The sequence below is a fragment of the Leguminivora glycinivorella genome, chromosome 2 (genome assembly GCF_023078275.1).
Source record: "Leguminivora glycinivorella isolate SPB_JAAS2020 chromosome 2, LegGlyc_1.1, whole genome shotgun sequence".
Taxonomy (NCBI): domain Eukaryota; kingdom Metazoa; phylum Arthropoda; class Insecta; order Lepidoptera; family Tortricidae; genus Leguminivora; species Leguminivora glycinivorella.
In genome coordinates this window covers 25,226,024-25,244,029 of record NC_062972.1, presented here as the reverse complement: position 1 = coordinate 25,244,029, position 18,006 = coordinate 25,226,024, and the positions used below count along the sequence as shown (strand labels likewise).

General features: G+C 38.3%; 3 protein-coding genes across 3 annotated transcripts in view; 1 reads left to right on the top strand and 2 right to left on the bottom strand.

The window, feature by feature from the left end:
* The window catches only part of LOC125239032, a 54,380-nt gene that overhangs the window by 19,204 nt on the left and 17,170 nt on the right, over positions 1 to 18,006 (bottom strand). The window lies entirely within an intron of this gene.
* Positions 8,944 to 11,052, bottom strand: LOC125242389. The gene is made up of 2 exons (XM_048151193.1): positions 11,015 to 11,052; positions 8,944 to 9,953 (listed from the first exon to the last, which is right to left on the bottom strand). Exons 1-2 carry the CDS (start codon positions 11,018 to 11,020, stop codon positions 9,489 to 9,491), a joined length of 471 nt encoding a protein of 156 aa, XP_048007150.1. The 5' UTR covers positions 11,021 to 11,052; the 3' UTR covers positions 8,944 to 9,488.
* LOC125242388 lies at positions 14,024 to 16,163 on the top strand. The gene is made up of 3 exons (XM_048151192.1): positions 14,024 to 14,061; positions 14,195 to 15,318; positions 15,902 to 16,163. The coding sequence occupies exons 1-2, from the start codon at positions 14,056 to 14,058 to the stop codon at positions 14,657 to 14,659; spliced, it is 471 nt and encodes a 156-aa protein (XP_048007149.1). The 5' UTR covers positions 14,024 to 14,055; the 3' UTR covers positions 14,660 to 15,318; positions 15,902 to 16,163.

The window sequence follows — 18,006 nt, the reverse complement described above, 5'->3', positions numbered from 1 at the left end:
TCTAAGACCCTTTTACTATTGGGTCGTGTTTAAGCCCCAACTTCCCGGTCCGCCGGCGAGCCGATCAGGGACGCTCCGGGCCTTCGGCCCTACGCGGAGCTCGGCCTTCGGCCTTCGCTGGGTATCGAAGCTCCGCGTCGGGCCTTCGGCCCGCCGCTTCGCTTGTTAAGATACTTTTTGTTATTGTTTTGCTTGGGAGCACAGTCTGTACGCAGCTCGGCCTGCGGCCTTCGCGTGCTTGGGAGCACTCTGCCCACAGCTCGGCCTGCGGCCTTCGCGTGCTTGGGAGCCTCTCAGACACGCTCCGGGCCTTCGGCCCTCCGCGTAGTTACTGTGGGGGTTGTAGGGAAGTTGGAGCTTAAACACGACCCAATAGTAAAAGTGTCTTGAGAAGCTCACGACGGGCCTGCGGCCTGCGGCCTCCGGCCCGTCGTTTCGCTTCTCTAAGACCCTTTTACTATTGGGTCGTGTTTAAGCCCCAACTTCCCGGTCCGCCGGCGAGCCGATCAGGGACGCTCCGGGCCTTCGGCCCTACGCGGAGCTCGGCCTTCGGCCTTCGCTGGGTATCGAAGCTCCGCGTCGGGCCTTCGGCCCGCCGCTTCGCTTGTTAAGATACTTTTTGTTATTGTTTTGCTTGGGAGCACAGTCTGTACGCAGCTCGGCCTGCGGCCTTCGCGTGCTTGGGAGCACTCTGCCCACAGCTCGGCCTGCGGCCTTCGCGTGCTTGGGAGCCTCTCAGACACGCTCCGGGCCTTCGGCCCTCCGCGTAGTTACTGTGGGGGTTGTAGGGAAGTTGGAGCTTAAACACGACCCAATAGTAAAAGTGTCTTGAGAAGCTCACGACGGGCCTACGGCCTGCGGCCTCCGGCCCGTCGTTTCGCTTCTCTAAGACACTTTTACTATTGGGTCGTGTTTAAGCTCCAACTTCCCGGTCCGCCGGCGAGCCGATCAGGGACGCTCCGGGCCTTCGGCCCTACGCGGAGCAGAGCTCGGCCTTCGGCCTTCGCTGGGTTTCGAAGCTCCGCGTCGGGCCTTTGGCCCGCCGCTTCGCTTATTTAGATACTTTTTGTTATTGTTTTCTTGGGAGCACAGTCTGCACGCAGCTCGGCCTGCGGCCTTCGCGTGCTTGGGAGCACTCTGCCCGCAGCTCGGCCTGCGGCCTTCGCGTACTTGGGAGCCTGTCAGACACGCTCCGGGCCTTCGGCCCTCCGCGTAGTTACTGTGGGGATTGAAGGATTTGTAGGGAAGTTGGACCTCCGGCCTGCGGCCTCCGGCCCGCCGCGTCGCTTTTTAGACACTTTTACTTATATTTTCTTGCTTGGGAGCACTGTCTGTACGCAGCTCGGAACTTGGACCGGAGCAATGATCGTCGGGCTGTAGAACGCTCCCTCAGGCTGGTAGGGAAATTTGACTTTGTCCCCTCTCGCCGCCGTTTTTGACTTTTCCAAAAATTTTTTTTTCTCATTTCTATTTTTGGCCCCCGCTCTTACCACGTGCCAAATTTGAACGCGCTCGGACCGAAAATAAAAAAAAAAAATTTCAAAGTCGGCCATTTTGAAATTTTGTAAATGCCATTCGATGGACCTCAGATAACTGTACAACATTAGTTTAAGCACTATTAACCTTTTTCCTACGGTTACGGAGCTATGGGGATTTAAAAAAAAACCTCCATACAAACTGGTAGGGAAATTTGACTTTGTCCCCTCTCGCCACCGTTTTTGACTTTTCCAAATTTTTTTTTTCTCATTTCTATTTTTGGCCCCCGTTGTTACCACGTGCCAAATTTGAACGCGCTCGGACCGAAAATAAAAATAAAAATTTCAAAGTCGGCCATTTTGAAATTTTGTAAATGCCATTCGATGGACCTCAGATAACTGTACAACATTAGTTCAAGCACTATTAACCTTTTCCCTACCGTTACGGAGCTATGGGGATTTAAAAAAAGGACCTCCATACAAATTTCAATTGGCCTTCAAAGGGCGCCATTTTGAATTTTTCAAAATTTTCTTTTTGTATACTAATCTTGGGGTGGCTGTCTACCCGTGTGCAAAATTTCAGCGCGCTCGGACCATTTTGAAATTTTTCAAAAAAAAAAGTCGGCCATTTTGATTTTTTTTTAATGCCATTCGATGGACCTCGGGTGACTGTATAACATTTGTTTGAGCACTTTTCACTTCTTTGTACCGTTACGGAGCTATCGTAATTAAAAGAAAAACCTCCACTCAAATTTCAATTAGCCCTCAAAGGCCGCCATTTTGAATTTTTCAAAATTTTCTTTTTGAATATAAATCTTGGAGCCACCTTCCACCCGTGTGCCAAATCTCAGCGCGCTAGGACCATTTTGAAAATTTTCAAAAAAAAAAGTCGGCCATTTTGATTTTTTTTTAATGCAACTTTTTTCTACTCGGATACCTGTATGACATTTGGTCGAGCACCCCCCGGCTATCTCTTACGGTTTAAAAGTTGCCATACAAAATAAAAGTGGCCAGTTTTCCCACATTTGTAGCATTTTTCAATTTTTTTTTATTTCATTCGAATCGAGGCCGCTTGGAGATTCTATGACCAAAATTTGAGCTCTCTACGACAAACTTGAAAAATCGTCAAAAAAAAAGTCGGCCATTTTGAAAAAAAAATGGCGGCGTCAAAAACTGCCCAGGGTCCTCTATGACATTTGGTCGAACACTCCCCGGCTAACTCGAGCCGTTTGGCCAGGCCGTCCGACATTTTTTTACCCGGAACCGGTAGACCGACGGTCTGATCCATCCGGGGTCGCAGGACCAAACTCTATACGACCACAGCAAACACTGCCACCTTCAAATCCCCCTTCTGCCTATTTTTTGAAAAATGTCAGTCGGGTTGTAGCTTTATATTATATAGACTAGTTTTTTAAAGGTGCGCGGGGCCCGAGGGCCCCGCGGTGTTCTTTTTTGTTTTTGTGCTTTTTGTTTTTGTGCTTTGCTTTTTTGTTTTTGTGCTTTGCTTATGCTTTTGCTTTTAGTTTTTGTGCTTTGCTTGTTTGATTTATTGCTTTGCTTGTTTGCTTTTTTGCTTTAGCCTTTGCGTGCTTGGGAGCACTCTCTGCCCGCAGCTCGGCCTGCGGCCTCGCGTGCTTGGGAGCCTGTCAGACACGCTCCGGGCCTTCGGCCCTCCGCGTAGTTACTGTGGGGGTTGTAGGGAAGTTGGAGCTTAAACACGACCCAATAGTAAAAGTGTCTTGAGAAGCTCACGACGGGCCTACGGCCTGCGGCCTCCGGCCCGTCGTTTCGCTTCTCTAAGCCACTTTTACTATTGGGTCGTGTTTAAGCTCCAACTTCCCGGTCCGCTGGCGAGCCGATCAGGGACGCTCCGGGCCTTCGGCCCTACGCGGAGCTCGGCCTTCGGCCTTCGCTGGGTTTCGAAGCTCCGCGTCGGGCCTTCGGCCCGCCGCTTCGCTTGTAAGATACTTTTTGTTATTGTTTTGCTTGGGAGCACAGTCTGTACGCAGCTCGGCCTGCGGCCTTCGCGTGCTTGGGAGCACTCTGCCCGCAGCTCGGCCTGCGGCCTTCGCGTGCTTGGGAGCCTGTCAGACACGCTCCGGGCCTTCGGCCCTCCGCGTAGTTACTGTGGGGGTTGTAGGGAAGTTGGAGCTTAAACACGATCCAATAGTAAAAGTGTCTTGAGAAGCTCACGACGGGCCTGCGGCCTGCGGCCTCCGGCCCGTCGTTTCGCTTCTCTAAGACACTTTTACTATTGGGTCGTGTTTAAGCTCCAACTTCCCGGTCCGCCAGAGAGCCGATCAGGGACGCTCCGGGCCTTCGGCCCTACGCGGAGCTCGGCCTTCGGCCTTCGCTGGGTTTCGTTTCGAAGCTCCGCGTCGGGCCTTCGGCCCGCCGCGTCGCTTTTTAGACACTTTGATTATCGTTCTGCTTGGGAGCACAGTCTGTACGCAGCTCGGCCTGCGGCCTTCGCGTGCTTGGGAGCACTCTGCCCGCAGCTCGGCCTGCGGCCTTCGCGTGCTTGGAAGCCTCTCAGGCACGCTCCGCGTAGTTACTGTGAGATTTTTGTAGGTAAGTTGGAGCTTAAATACGACCCAATATTACTATTGGGTCGTGTTTAAACTCCAACTTCCCGGTCCGCCGGCGAGCCGATCAGGGACGCTCCGGGCCTTCGGCCCTACGCGGAGCTCGGCCTTCGGCCTTCGCTGGGTTTCGAAGCTACGCGTCGGGCCTTTGGCCCGCCGCTTCGCTTATTTAGATACTTTTTGTTATTGTTTTCTTGGGAGCACAGTCTGCACGCAGCTCGGCCTGCGGCCTTCGCGTGCTTGGGAGCACTCTGCCCGCAGCTCGGCCTGCGGCCTTCGCGTACTTGGGAGCCTGTCAGACACGCTCCGGGCCTTCGGCCCTCCGCGTAGTTACTGTGGGGATTGTAGGATTTGTAGGGAAGTTGGACCTCCGGCCCGCCGCGTCGCTTTTTAGACACTTTTACTTACATTTTCTTGCTTGGGAGCACTGTCTGTACGCAGCTCGGAACTTGGACCGGAGCAATGACCGTCGGGCTGTAGAACGCTCCCTCAGGCTGGTAGGGAAATTTGACTTTGTCCCCTCTCGCCGCCGTTTTTGACTTTTCCAAAAATTTTTTTTTCTCATTTCTATTTTTGGCCCCGCTCTTACCACGTGCCAAATTTGAACGCGCTCGGACCGAAAAAAAAAAAAAAAAAAAAAATTTTAAAGTCGGCCATTTTGAAATTTTGTAAATGCCATTCGATGGACCTCAGATAACTGTACAACATTAGTTTAAGCACTATTAACCTTTTTCCTACCGTTACGGAGCTATGGGGATTTAAAAAAAAACCTCCATACAAACTGGTAGGGAAATTTGACTTTGTCCCCTCTCGCCACCGTTTTTGACTTTTCCAAATTTTTTTTCCTCATTTCTATTTTTGGCCCCCGTTCTTACCACGTGCCAAATTTGAACGCGCTCGGACCGAAAATAAAAAAAAAAAAATTTCAAAGTCGGCCATTTTGAAATTTTGTAAATGCCATTCGATGGACCTCAGATAACTGTACAACATTAGTTCAAGCACTATTAACCTTTTCCCTACCGTTACGGAGCTATGGGGATTTAAAAAAAGGACCTCCATACAAATTTCAATTGGCCTTCAAAGGGCGCCATTTTGAATTTTTCAAAATTTTCTTTTTGTATACTAATCTTGGGGAGGCTGTCTATCCGTGTGCAAAATTTCAGCGCGCTCGGACCATTTTGAAATTTTTCAAAAAAAAAAGTCGGCCATTTTGATTTTTTTTTAATGCCATTCGATGGACCTCGGGTGACTGTATAACATTTGTTTGAGCACTTTTCACTTCTTTGTTCCGTTACGGAGCTATGGTAATTAAAAGAAAAACCTCCACTCAAATTTCAATTAGCCCTCAAAGGCCGCCATTTTGAATTTTTCAAAATTTTCTTTTTGAATATAAATCTTGGGGCCACCTTCCACCCGTGTGCCAAATCTCAGCGCGCTAGGACCATTTTGAAATTTTTCAAAAAAAAAAGTCGGCCATTTTGAATTTTTTTTAATGCAACTGTTTTCTACTCGGATACCTGTATGACATTTGGTCGAGCATCCCCCGGCTATCTCTTACGGTTTAAAAGTTGCCATACAAAATAAAAGTGGCCAGTTTTCCCACATTTGTAGCATTTTTCAAATTTTTTTTATTTCATTCGAATCAAGGCCGCTTGGAGATTCTATGACCAAAATTTGAGCTCTCTACGACAAACTTGAAAAATCGTCAAAAAAAAAAGTCGGCCATTTTGAAAAAAAAATGGCGGCGTCAAAAACTGCCCAGGGTCCTCTATGACATTTGGTCGAACACTCCCCGGCTAAGTCCAGCCGTTTGGCCAGGCCGTCCAACATTTTTTTAACCGGAACCGGTAGACCGACGGTCTGATCTATCCGGGGTCGCAGGACCAAACTCTATACGACAACACCAAACACTGCCACCTTCAAATCCCCCTTCTGGCTATTTTTTGAAAAATGTCAGTCGGGTTGTAGCTTTATATTATATAGATACCAGCCACTACTTACGATAATATAGATCACTTTCTTCAAGCGTTTAATGAAAACCCTCAGTTAAAAAATAATGTTAAATTTCGTTATGATGAACTAACAAAAATGATAGGAGTAACAACATCAAATAAAGATATCACTTCTATCATAACAACCCCAATACTAAGTCTTCAAATGGGTTTTAAACCAAGAACAAATTTTAAACAAATCACATTGGGAAAAAACCCAGCAAATTTATATTTAGGTTTACCATCTCAAATATTTGTTTATACAGATATCATTCATCCACAAGTAGTTGGAGATGTTATAACATCGTTACTTAGAATAATACCTTTAGATCCAACTAAGTTCATTTATGGAGCTTATAAAACACATATTTTCTCACCTGCTCACTATGTACCAGTTTTACGAAGAGAGTTTGATACAATTGAAATAGATATAAGAACAACAACCGGTGTCAGAGTACCATTTCAATTTGGGTCTTCTTGCGTGAAACTACACTTTCAACGTGTAAAATGATGTATAACAGATCATCAACCTCTTGTCCTTACGAACATTATTATTCACACCAAGCCGGCTCTGGTGTAGGAATTGTCTATAAGGGAGTTCCATATCAAAGAGGACATGGTATAGGCAGTTTTTTGGGAGGACTATTTAGATCCGTACTCCCTTTATTATCTAGTGGTTTAAGAACCATTGGAAAAGAAACTTTAGGAGCAGGAGTTGGACTCTTATCTGATATGGTAAATGCTCGCCCTATAGACAGTTCCATACGATCACGATTCAAGGAAGCAAGTGCAAACCTGAAAAGAAAGGCCGATGAAAAAATTGATTCCCTTATGTCAGGATCTGGGTATAAAATGTCCAATAAAAGAAGGGAACCGCTCATTGCTCTAAAAGCATCGCGACGAAGAGGAAGTAAAAAAAATAAAAAAGATATAAATAACGATATATTTTCAAACTAAATAATGTCATTTTTACATAATCATTCATGTGAGTGTGCGAAATCTGAATTAGATATATTTGCCCTTCCATCAACTCAAACAAGCATTGAAAGCGGACAGTGGATTCATTATAAACCAATTTCATCTTTAAGCGATGACGGTCCAATCGAATTTCAAGTACCTGGATCAGGTGATGACTACATAGATCTATCACACACAATGATACACATTACTGCTAAAGTGTTGAACCAAGATGGTACTAAATTAAAAGCAGATGCTGCAGTTGGGCCCACCAATAACTGGTTACATTCTCTTTTTAATCAACTTGATGTATATTTAAATCAAAAACTCATATCACCACCAAACAATACATATGCCTACCGTGCTTATATGGAAAATCTTCTCAACTACGGACCAGCAGCCAAAACAACTCATCTTACTTGTGGATTGTGGTATGAAGATACGCCGGGCTATATGGATACTGTTGACGTTAACAACAAAGGGTTTAACAAAAGGCTGGAATTTATCAAGGAGAGTAAGGAAGTAGAAATGATTGGTCATTTACATGGTGATATATTTAATCAAGAGAAATTCTTAATAAATGGTGTAGAACTACGTATTAAGTTAGTTCGCTCAAAAGAATCATTCAATCTTATTTGCCACCAAGATAAAAAATTCAAAGTACAAATAATGGATGCCAGCCTCATTGTAAGGAGAACGAGAATCAATCCTAGTGTTTTGTTAGCCCATCAAAAAGTATTAGCCACAACAACTGCGAAGTACCCCATTACGAGGGCAGAAGTTAAGGTTCTCACAATACCGACGGGGGTTCAGGGTAAAACATTAGATAATATATTTCTCGGACAAATTCCTAAAAGATGTATTATTGGATTTATATCAAATTCAGGTTTTAATGGTAATTTAGCATTAAATCCGTTTAATTTTCAACATTATAATATGAATTCATTTAGTTTGTTCGTAGATGGTCATGAAGTTCCTTCTAAAACATTACAACCTTCATTTAGTTCTGGTACAATAGCAGCAGCATATCACACTCTATTTTCTGGAACTGGTATTCATTTCCATAACGAGGGTAATGGAATAAGCAGAACAGATTTTGGTCAAGGTTATTGTTTATTGTGTTTTGATTTAACTCCTGATTTATCTGCTAATTCAACTTCACACTGGAATCTTGTTAGACATGGTAGCGTTCGGATAGAAGTACGTTTTGATTCCGCTCTAACTAGTACCATTAATTGTATTGTGTATGCAGAATTTGATAATATAATTGAAATAAATAAAAATCGTGATGTATCTGTAGATTACAATAGTTAAGAAACATATAAATACCCCGTTCTCTTTAATTTATTTTATTTGGAATTCATTATTGTTTGCATGATCATCAATAATTTGTATATGTTACTTAACTATGGATACTAAAGAAATTCAATTTTGTATGAGGAAACTAAACCCATTGTTTAATTCAAATGTTTTTGCTGCCAACAAAATACCTATTCGGGTTAATCTACCTACCTTTATTGTCAGTAATTTGGACCCTGATTCAAAACCGGGTTCCCACTGGGTTGCTATACACATTGATGTAAATGGTGTAGGTGAATATTTTGACTCCTTTGGCAGGAAACCTTCTGGTTATCATAAGTCATTTCTAGATAGAAATACGAGACGGTGGTTTTACAATAATAAATCACTTCAAAACCATTTCACTTCTGTTTGTGGTGAATATTGTTTAGTTTATTTGTATTTTAAGTTTCATGGAAAATCTATGAAACATATGCTTAACTTGTTTTCTGATAATTCTTTATGTAATGATCTAGTATTACGAAATATGTTTAAGACCTTTTTTGTGAAATAAATAAAAATACGTGTATTGGTAATAAGGTTTTTTTATTTTTAAGCCTCACATAGTAACCTTAATAAAACTACAGACATTTGATACAATTTTAGTTCATATTTATTTTGTTTGGAACATGAAACAATGTAAAAGAATATCTTACAAGGAAATTTACTTAAGTCATAAACAGTTTGGCAATACTTTCCATATAAAAATTATCAAAATTAAAACGTGTTGTATTGCGATACAATGCAAGATAATCTTTTACAGCGAAATGGTCTTTACTCATTAACAGGAAAGATAACACCAGGGATTCACCTAATTATAACGTGTTGTAATTGGGTATAATACAAAATAATCTTTTACAAAGAAAAATGGAGCTACTTAACTCGTAACTAGGAAAGATAACAAAAGCTATTGTTATCTCTTAATACTTTTGTATACAATTTAAAAATGTTACTTTTCGAATTTCTCAAGCTATTATATTATTTATTTCTTAACATTTTTATTGTTTTATGACATACGGAAATTACAAAACATTTTAAAAGAATCTCTTACAAGGAAAATGAATTCAAGTTACTATAAGGAAAGATAAGAATACCTAAACACTATAACTTAAGATTACTACTATCATTAACAATTATAAATATCACGGTTTCTTATTGTCTATAAAATATTTCACACAACTATCCTTAGAAGCTAATTGTTTTGTAATGTTATATATAATATTTCGCGTACTTTGTAGTTCTGCATCATCTTCCAACGCAAAATATTTTAATCTGATGTCCGCGTGCTTCCATTGTTCCATGGGTGGTATTTTTTTAATTTTTTGTGCATCATAAATCTCAATTTTAATAAAATGGGATGCATATGCTCCGTCGTCTTGCCCCGATGATAAGTTTGCAACACCGTCCTCCGAACTTTTGCTTACAATCGAAGACCGTTTCAGGATCTTACTCTGCTTTTTAGGACGTTCGAAAAAGCTATCGATATCATTTCCTGAACGTTTCTTTGCGAGGATCTGTTTTACTTTGAAACCAGCTGTACCTTCTTCATCGCTTGATTCATCTTTATTTTCAGGGTAGTAATAGTTCTTGAATGTATTTTCAGAGAACTGAAACAATATAAAACAATAATTAATACACTGTTTACAATATTGTGGATTAAATACAAACAACAGAAGAGAAATAAATAAACACAGTACACACAAGCTCTATCTAGGATACAGTAATTAAAAACATACTCACGTCCATTGTTGGATCTGTCTATAAACACTTCACTTTTGAACGCACACCACTTCTCTATATACCACACTAGATACAAGGAGCTCTGGTACAGAAGGCTGCCTCTACAGGAATACTTATTCAGCCTCGACTCTCTTTGGCTTTTATACTCGTAATATGGTAGAGAGCAGGGGAACGTACCATAAATCTTGTTTCAACCAGTTCATCTTATACCTGAACGCAAACAATAAACTTTTTGTCATTTTACAATACAATAAACATCTATAATAAAGCAACTAAGTTGTTACAATAAAAAATTCAAGTCACAAGAATTACCGGTGCGTTAGTCTAAAACATGTTTACACCAGTTAATGCTCTTTGTTAAATATGAATACAAAGTATCATGCCTTGACATGTTCGTCGAAGGATCTCTTTACCCAAAACCCGAATTATTCAAATAAACGGAAACAATAAATATATGTTATCTTTAAAAATGCACAAAAGACATTTTTATTCACATAGAATTAGCCTTAAACATGTTTTAACCGGTTCTCAGTTTCTCACGTCTTAACAAGTTTATTGAAAGTATGCATTCTCTTAAACAATACACAAGTCATACAAAATAATAATAGACATAGGTAAGTAAATTATTCAAAGAAGGTACAATAAATAAAGCAATTAAGCAAAAACGCAACTTCACAAAATTACCGAGGTTTATTCAGATACAAAACATTGAAATATATGTAAAAAAAAAAGTTTGATAAGATGGGAAATTAACTTTTATTAAGACGTAATCAAAAAATTGACTTATTAATCATATGTACAAATTTGGTAATACAACAAAGAGATGTATGATAGAAATAGGTATAAGATATCATAAATATTCGAGAAAAAGAAAGATACGCTAGATAGGATCGTTAAGTTTAGGTATTTGGATAAACTTAAATCTCACGTCCATTGTTGGATCTGTCTATAAACACTTCACTTTTGAACGCACACCACTTCTCTATATACCACACTAGATACAAGGAGCTCTGGTACAGAAGGCTGCCTCTACAGGAATACTTATTCAGCCTCGACTCTCTTTGGCTTTTATACTCGTAATATGGTAGAGAGCAGGGGAACGTACCATAAATCTTGTTTCAACCAGTTCATCTTATACCTGAACGCAAACAATAAACTTTTTGTCATTTTACAATACAATAAACATCTATAATAAAGCAACTAAGTTGTTACAATAAAAAATTCAAGTCACAAGAATTACCGGTGCGTTAGTCTAAAACATGTTTACACCAGTTAATGCTCTTTGTTAAATATGAATACAAAGTATCATGCCTTGACATGTTCGTCGAAGGATCTCTTTACCCAAAACCCGAATTATTCAAATAAACGGAAACAATAAATATATGTTATCTTTAAAAATGCACAAAAGACATTTTTATTCACATAGAATTAGCCTTAAACATGTTTTAACCGGTTCTCAGTTTCTCACGTCTTAACAAGTTTATTGAAAGTATGCATTCTCTTAAACAATACACAAGTCATACAAAATAATAATAGACATAGGTAAGTAAATTATTCAAAGAAGGTACAATAAATAAAGCAATTAAGCAAAAATGCAACTTCACAAAATTATCGAGGTTTATTCAGATACAAAACATTGAAATATATGTAAAAAAAGTTTGATAAGATGGGAAAGTAACTTTTATTTTAAGACGTAATCAATAAAATTGACTTATTAATCATATGTACAAATTTGGTAATACAACAAAGAGATGTATGATAGAAATAGGTATAAGATATCATAAATATTCGAGAAAAAGAAAGATACGCTAGATAGGATCGTTAAGTTTAGGTATTTGGATAAACTTAAATGTAACTCAGAAGTTCTTAAGTTAAAACGTAATTATAATACATTTCATAAATACCTACATTTATAGAAATAAAGTAAAAGTAGGTGAAACTCAGTTAGGTTTCATAAAGGTAAGTCTAGACTACTTTGGTTAACTAAGAGTAGGTTTTAATTAAATTTGGTTAGGTTACGAATGGAAAAGTTAGGTATTTTAATTAGGTTAGGTTAGGTTAGAATCGCAATCCATATGATCACAAAGTTATACTAAAAATTAATTATAAAATACCTATCAGTATGACACACAAGGAAAAGGTGTGCATGACACTGCCAGGTAGCTGGGTAGGGTAACAATGGTCTAGCGCAGAGTCCAGATCGAACAATAGAAAGGGTCGGTAATCCTTTTGTAACCGTCGTGCACAAGGTGTATTGTGTAAAGAACGTATTCTGTAAATACTAGAAGGAGGCTTCTGAGAGCGTCGGGACCCAGCGCAATGAATCTAAATGGGGGGCTATTACTTTTTTTTTTTTTTTTTTTTTTTAGGTTTAGCAAGACCATGGATGGGCGGTGGTGGGGTCCTGGGAGTAGGCCCCAGACCCGGGCTGGTAACGGGGCCCCCGATACGGACCCGGGTCTGGGGCCTGCTCCCAGGACCCCACCACCGCCCATCCATGGCCTTACTGAACCTAAAAAAAAAAAAAAAAAAAAAAAAAAAAAAAAAAAAAAAAAAAAAACTAATAGCCCCCATTTAGATTCATTGCGCTGGGTCTCGACGCTCTCAGAAGCCTCCTTCTAGTATTTACAGAATACGTTCTTTACACAATACACCTTGTGCACGACGGTCACAAAAGGATTACCGACCCTTTCTATTGTTCGATCTGGACTCGGCGCTAGACCATTGTTACCCTACCCAGCTACCTGGCAGTGTCATGCACACCTTTTCCTTGTGTGTCATACTGATAGGTATTTTATAATTATTTTTAGTATAACTTTGTGATCATATGGATTGCGATTCTAACCTAACCTAACCTAATTAAAATACCTAACTTTTCCATTCGTAACCTAACCAAATTTAATTAAAACCTACTCTTAGTTAACCTAAGTAGTCTAGACTTACCTTTATGAAACCTAACTGAGTTTCACCTACTTTTACTTTTATTTCTATAAATGTAGGTATTTATGAAATGTATTATAATTACGTTTTAACTTAAGAACTTCTGAGTTACATTTAAGTTTATCCAAATACCTAAACTTAACGATCCTATCTAGCGTATCTTTCTTTTTCTCGAATATTTATGATATCTTATACCTATTTCTATCATACATCTCTTTGTTGTATTACCAAATTTGTACATATGATTAATAAGTCAATTTTTTGATTACGTCTTAATAAAAGTTAATTTCCCATCTTATCAAACTTTTTTTTTTACATATATTTCAATGTTTTGTATCTGAATAAACCTCGGTAATTTTGTGAAGTTGCGTTTTTGCTTAATTGCTTTATTTATTGTACCTTCTTTGAATAATTTACTTACCTATGTCTATTATTATTTTGTATGACTTGTGTATTGTTTAAGAGAATGCATACTTTCAATAAACTTGTTAAGACGTGAGAAACTGAGAACCGGTTAAAACATGTTTAAGGCTAATTCTATGTGAATAAAAATGTCTTTTGTGCATTTTTAAAGATAACATATATTTATTGTTTCCGTTTATTTGAATAATTCGGGTTTTGGGTAAAGAGATCCTTCGACGAACATGTCAAGGCATGATACTTTGTATTCATATTTAACAAAGAGCATTAACTGGTGTAAACATGTTTTAGACTAACGCACCGGTAATTCTTGTGACTTGAATTTTTTATTGTAACAACTTAGTTGCTTTATTATAGATGTTTATTGTATTGTAAAATGACAAAAAGTTTATTGTTTGCGTTCAGGTATAAGATGAACTGGTTGAAACAAGATTTATGGTACGTTCCCCTGCTCTCTACCATATTACGAGTATAAAAGCCAAAGAGAGTCGAGGCTGAATAAGTATTCCTGTAGAGGCAGCCTTCTGTACCAGAGCTCCTTGTATCTAGTGTGGTATATAGAGAAGTGGTGTGCGTTCAAAAGTGAAGTGTTTATAGACAGATCCAACAATGGACGTGAGTATGTTTTTAATTACTGTATCCTAGATAGAGCTTGTGTGTACTGTGTTTATTTATTTCTCTTCTGTTGTTTGTATTTAATCCACAATATTGTAAACAGTGTATTAATTATTGTTTTATATTGTTTCAGTTCTCTGAAAATACATTCAAGAACTATTACTACCCTGAAAATAAAGATGAATCAAGCGATGAAGAAGGTACAGCTGGTTTCAAAGTAAAACAGATCCTCGCAAAGAAACGTTCAGGAAATGATATCGATAGCTTTTTCGAACGTCCTAAAAAGCAGAGTAAGATCCTGAAACGGTCTTCGATTGTAAGCAAAAGTTCGGAGGACGGTGTTGCAAACTTATCATCGGGGCAAGACGACGGAGCATATGCATCCCATTTTATTAAAATTGAGATTTATGATGCACAAAAAATTAAAAAAATACCACCCATGGAACAATGGAAGCACGCGGACATCAGATTAAAATATTTTGCGTTGGAAGATGATGCAGAACTACAAAGTACGCGAAATATTATATATAACATTACAAAACAATTAGCTTCTAAGGATAGTTGTGTGAAATATTTTATAGACAATAAGAAACCGTGATATTTATAATTGTTAATGATAGTAGTAATCTTAAGTTATAGTGTTTAGGTATTCTTATCTTTCCTTATAGTAACTTGAATTCATTTTCCTTGTAAGAGATTCTTTTAAAATGTTTTGTAATTTCCGTATGTCATAAAACAATAAAAATGTTAAGAAATAAATAATATAATAGCTTGAGAAATTCGAAAAGTAACATTTTTAAATTGTATACAAAAGTATTAAGAGATAACAATAGCTTTTGTTATCTTTCCTAGTTACGAGTTAAGTAGCTCCATTTTTCTTTGTAAAAGATTATTTTGTATTATACCCAATTACAACACGTTATAATTAGGTGAATCCCTGGTGTTATCTTTCCTGTTAATGAGTAAAGACCATTTCGCTGTAAAAGATTATCTTGCATTGTATCGCAATACAACACGTTTTAATTTTGATAATTTTTATATGGAAAGGTTGTTGTCCCCACTTTTAAAAATATATACCCTTATACCTGTTCTTAACTATTTAAGTGAAAGACCTTCTTGTACGATACCTCATTTCATAATGGACTCTCTGAGCTGTGATGTCTATGACCCTGAACTTATGAGACTCTGTGAAGAAATAGAAGAAGATGAAGAACTATGTGAGGCTGCCCAACTTGTCAGTCAACTTCATCGAGAGGCGTAAGTACTAATTTTATTAAAAATATTCTTGTCTGTACATGTTTATAACATCGTATCAATACCTGTCTAACTAAAAGTTGTGCACGCGACTTGTTTTAACTTGAATTTATTGTTAGAGTGGGGACGTTTCCTTATATAAACGGTTTACCCATCAATGTCGTCATTCAGTGTTTTGATACCGTGATTTTTCTTTGACTTTTGTATCATTCTTTTAAACAAATAGAAAACATGGTTTATTCATCCTTTCTGATTGATCTCACTTTGCCATGTGATGATATTGAAGAATTGAACAAAGAATTTATTTTGAAGCATTTTCATAGAAATATTAGGTTGTGGTATATGGCAAATAAATTACCTTGCACCTTACTGGAAGATTCGGATATTATACCGTATTATACACCATGTGATGGTCACATTCAAAAATCTAAAGGAAATAATCAATCGATAGATGCAATTGATGGAGTTTTGATAATGCAGGCTTATTGTAGACAGTGTCGAAATGATTTAAGTTAGTATCAATCAGTCAACCATTTTTATTATTATTTAACATTAAGATGTTTATGTTTATTATTTTTTGTTATAGATCTTCTCAAATAGGACGTGGTATTAAGAGGACCGCTGCAGTTTTGGATGTGGAAAAAGTCGTAACAAAGAAACCTCGCCACACCCCAGCACCTTCTGAACCTGTAGCATCGACCTCATCCGCTGCACCAGCACCTGCCCCTGTAGCATCGAGCTCATCCGCTGCACCAGCACCTGCCCCTGTAGCATCGAGCTCATCCGCTGCACCAGCACCTGCCCCTGTAGCATCGAGCTCATCCGCTGCACCAGCACCTGCCCCTGTAGCATCGACCTCATCCGCACCAGCACCTAATATTACTGTGAGTACAAATAATAATGATGAAATCAAATGTTCATCTTATACCTGAACGCAAACAATAAACTTTTTGTCATTTTACAATACAATAAACATCTATAATAAAGCAACTAAGTTGTTACAATAAAAAATTCAAGTCACAAGAATTACCGGTGCGTTAGTCTAAAACATGTTTACACCAGTTAATGCTCTTTGTTAAATATGAATACAAAGTATCATGCCTTGACATGTTCGTCGAAGGATCTCTTTACCCAAAACCCGAATTATTCAAATAAACGGAAACAATAAATATATGTTATCTTTAAAAATGCACAAAAGACATTTTTATTCACATAGAATTAGCCTTAAACATGTTTTAACCGGTTCTCAGTTTCTCACGTCTTAACAAGTTTATTGAAAGTATGCATTCTCTTAAACAATACACAAGTCATACAAAATAATAATAGACATAGGTAAGTAAATTATTCAAAGAAGGTACAATAAATAAAGCAATTAAGCAAAAACGCAACTTCACAAAATTACCGAGGTTTATTCAGATACAAAACATTGAAATATATGTAAAAAAAAGTTTGATAAGATGGGAAATTAACTTTTATTAAGACGTAATCAAAAAATTGACTTATTAATCATATGTACAAATTTGGTAATACAACAAAGAGATGTATGATAGAAATAGGTATAAGATATCATAAATATTCGAGAAAAAGAAAGATACGCTAGATAGGATCGTTAAGTTTAGGTATTTGGATAAACTTAAATGTAACTCAGAAGTTCTTAAGTTAAAACGTAATTATAATACATTTCATAAATACCTACATTTATAGAAATAAAAGTAAAAGTAGGTGAAACTCAGTTAGGTTTCATAAAGGTAAGTCTAGACTACTTAGGTTAACTAAGAGTAGGTTTTAATTAAATTTGGGCTGGGTAGGGTAACAATGGTCTAGCGCCGAGTCCAGATCGAACAATAGAAAGGGTCGGTAATCCTTTTGTGACCGTCGTGCACAAGGTTTATTGTGTAAAGAACGTATTCTGTAAATACTAGAAGGAGGCTTCTGAGAGCGTCGAGACCCAGCGCAATGAATCTAAATGGGGGGCTATTAGTTTTTTTTTTTTTTTTTTTTTTTTTTTTTTTTTTTTTTAGGTTCAGTAAGACCATGGATGGGTGGTGGTGGGGTCCTGGGAGCAGGCCCCAGACCCGGGCTGGTAACGGGGGTACCCTACTACTCACATACACACACACACACACAGAGACAGATAGACACGTCAAACTTATAACACCTCATCGTTTTACGTCGAAACACAACTTTCTACGATAATTGGTCAAGTGCGAGTCGGATTTCGACTCTTCCATACAATTTAGTCATGAGCGCCTGATGGAATGTGATAGCAACGATTTCACAAACAAATAGTAGAAGTTTAGTACATTTCGTATTTTCAAGACGTTATATCTCGGAAACGATAAGAGATAGACCAAAATGGACTTCAGATTTGGGCTTTCGGTGGCACAATAGTGCCACACGAATTTTATATTTTCGTATATATAGACATTTTTTTGGACCGATTTGGATAATTTTTTTTTCAAAAAAATCTAACCCGGGTGTAAAATCTTTATTTTTTGAGCTAGAAGGCTGAAAAAAATAGTATTTAGGTGTTTTTGTAATACATTTCGGGCCGCTAAGAATCAGCCACATACCATTGTAATTTTTTTTTTATTAAAAAAAAAACTAATTAAAATTTTGAAAAACCTCCGACATAGTGGACCGATTACCATCAAACATGGCTAAGAACACTCCCGACTAATTCAGCTTTCA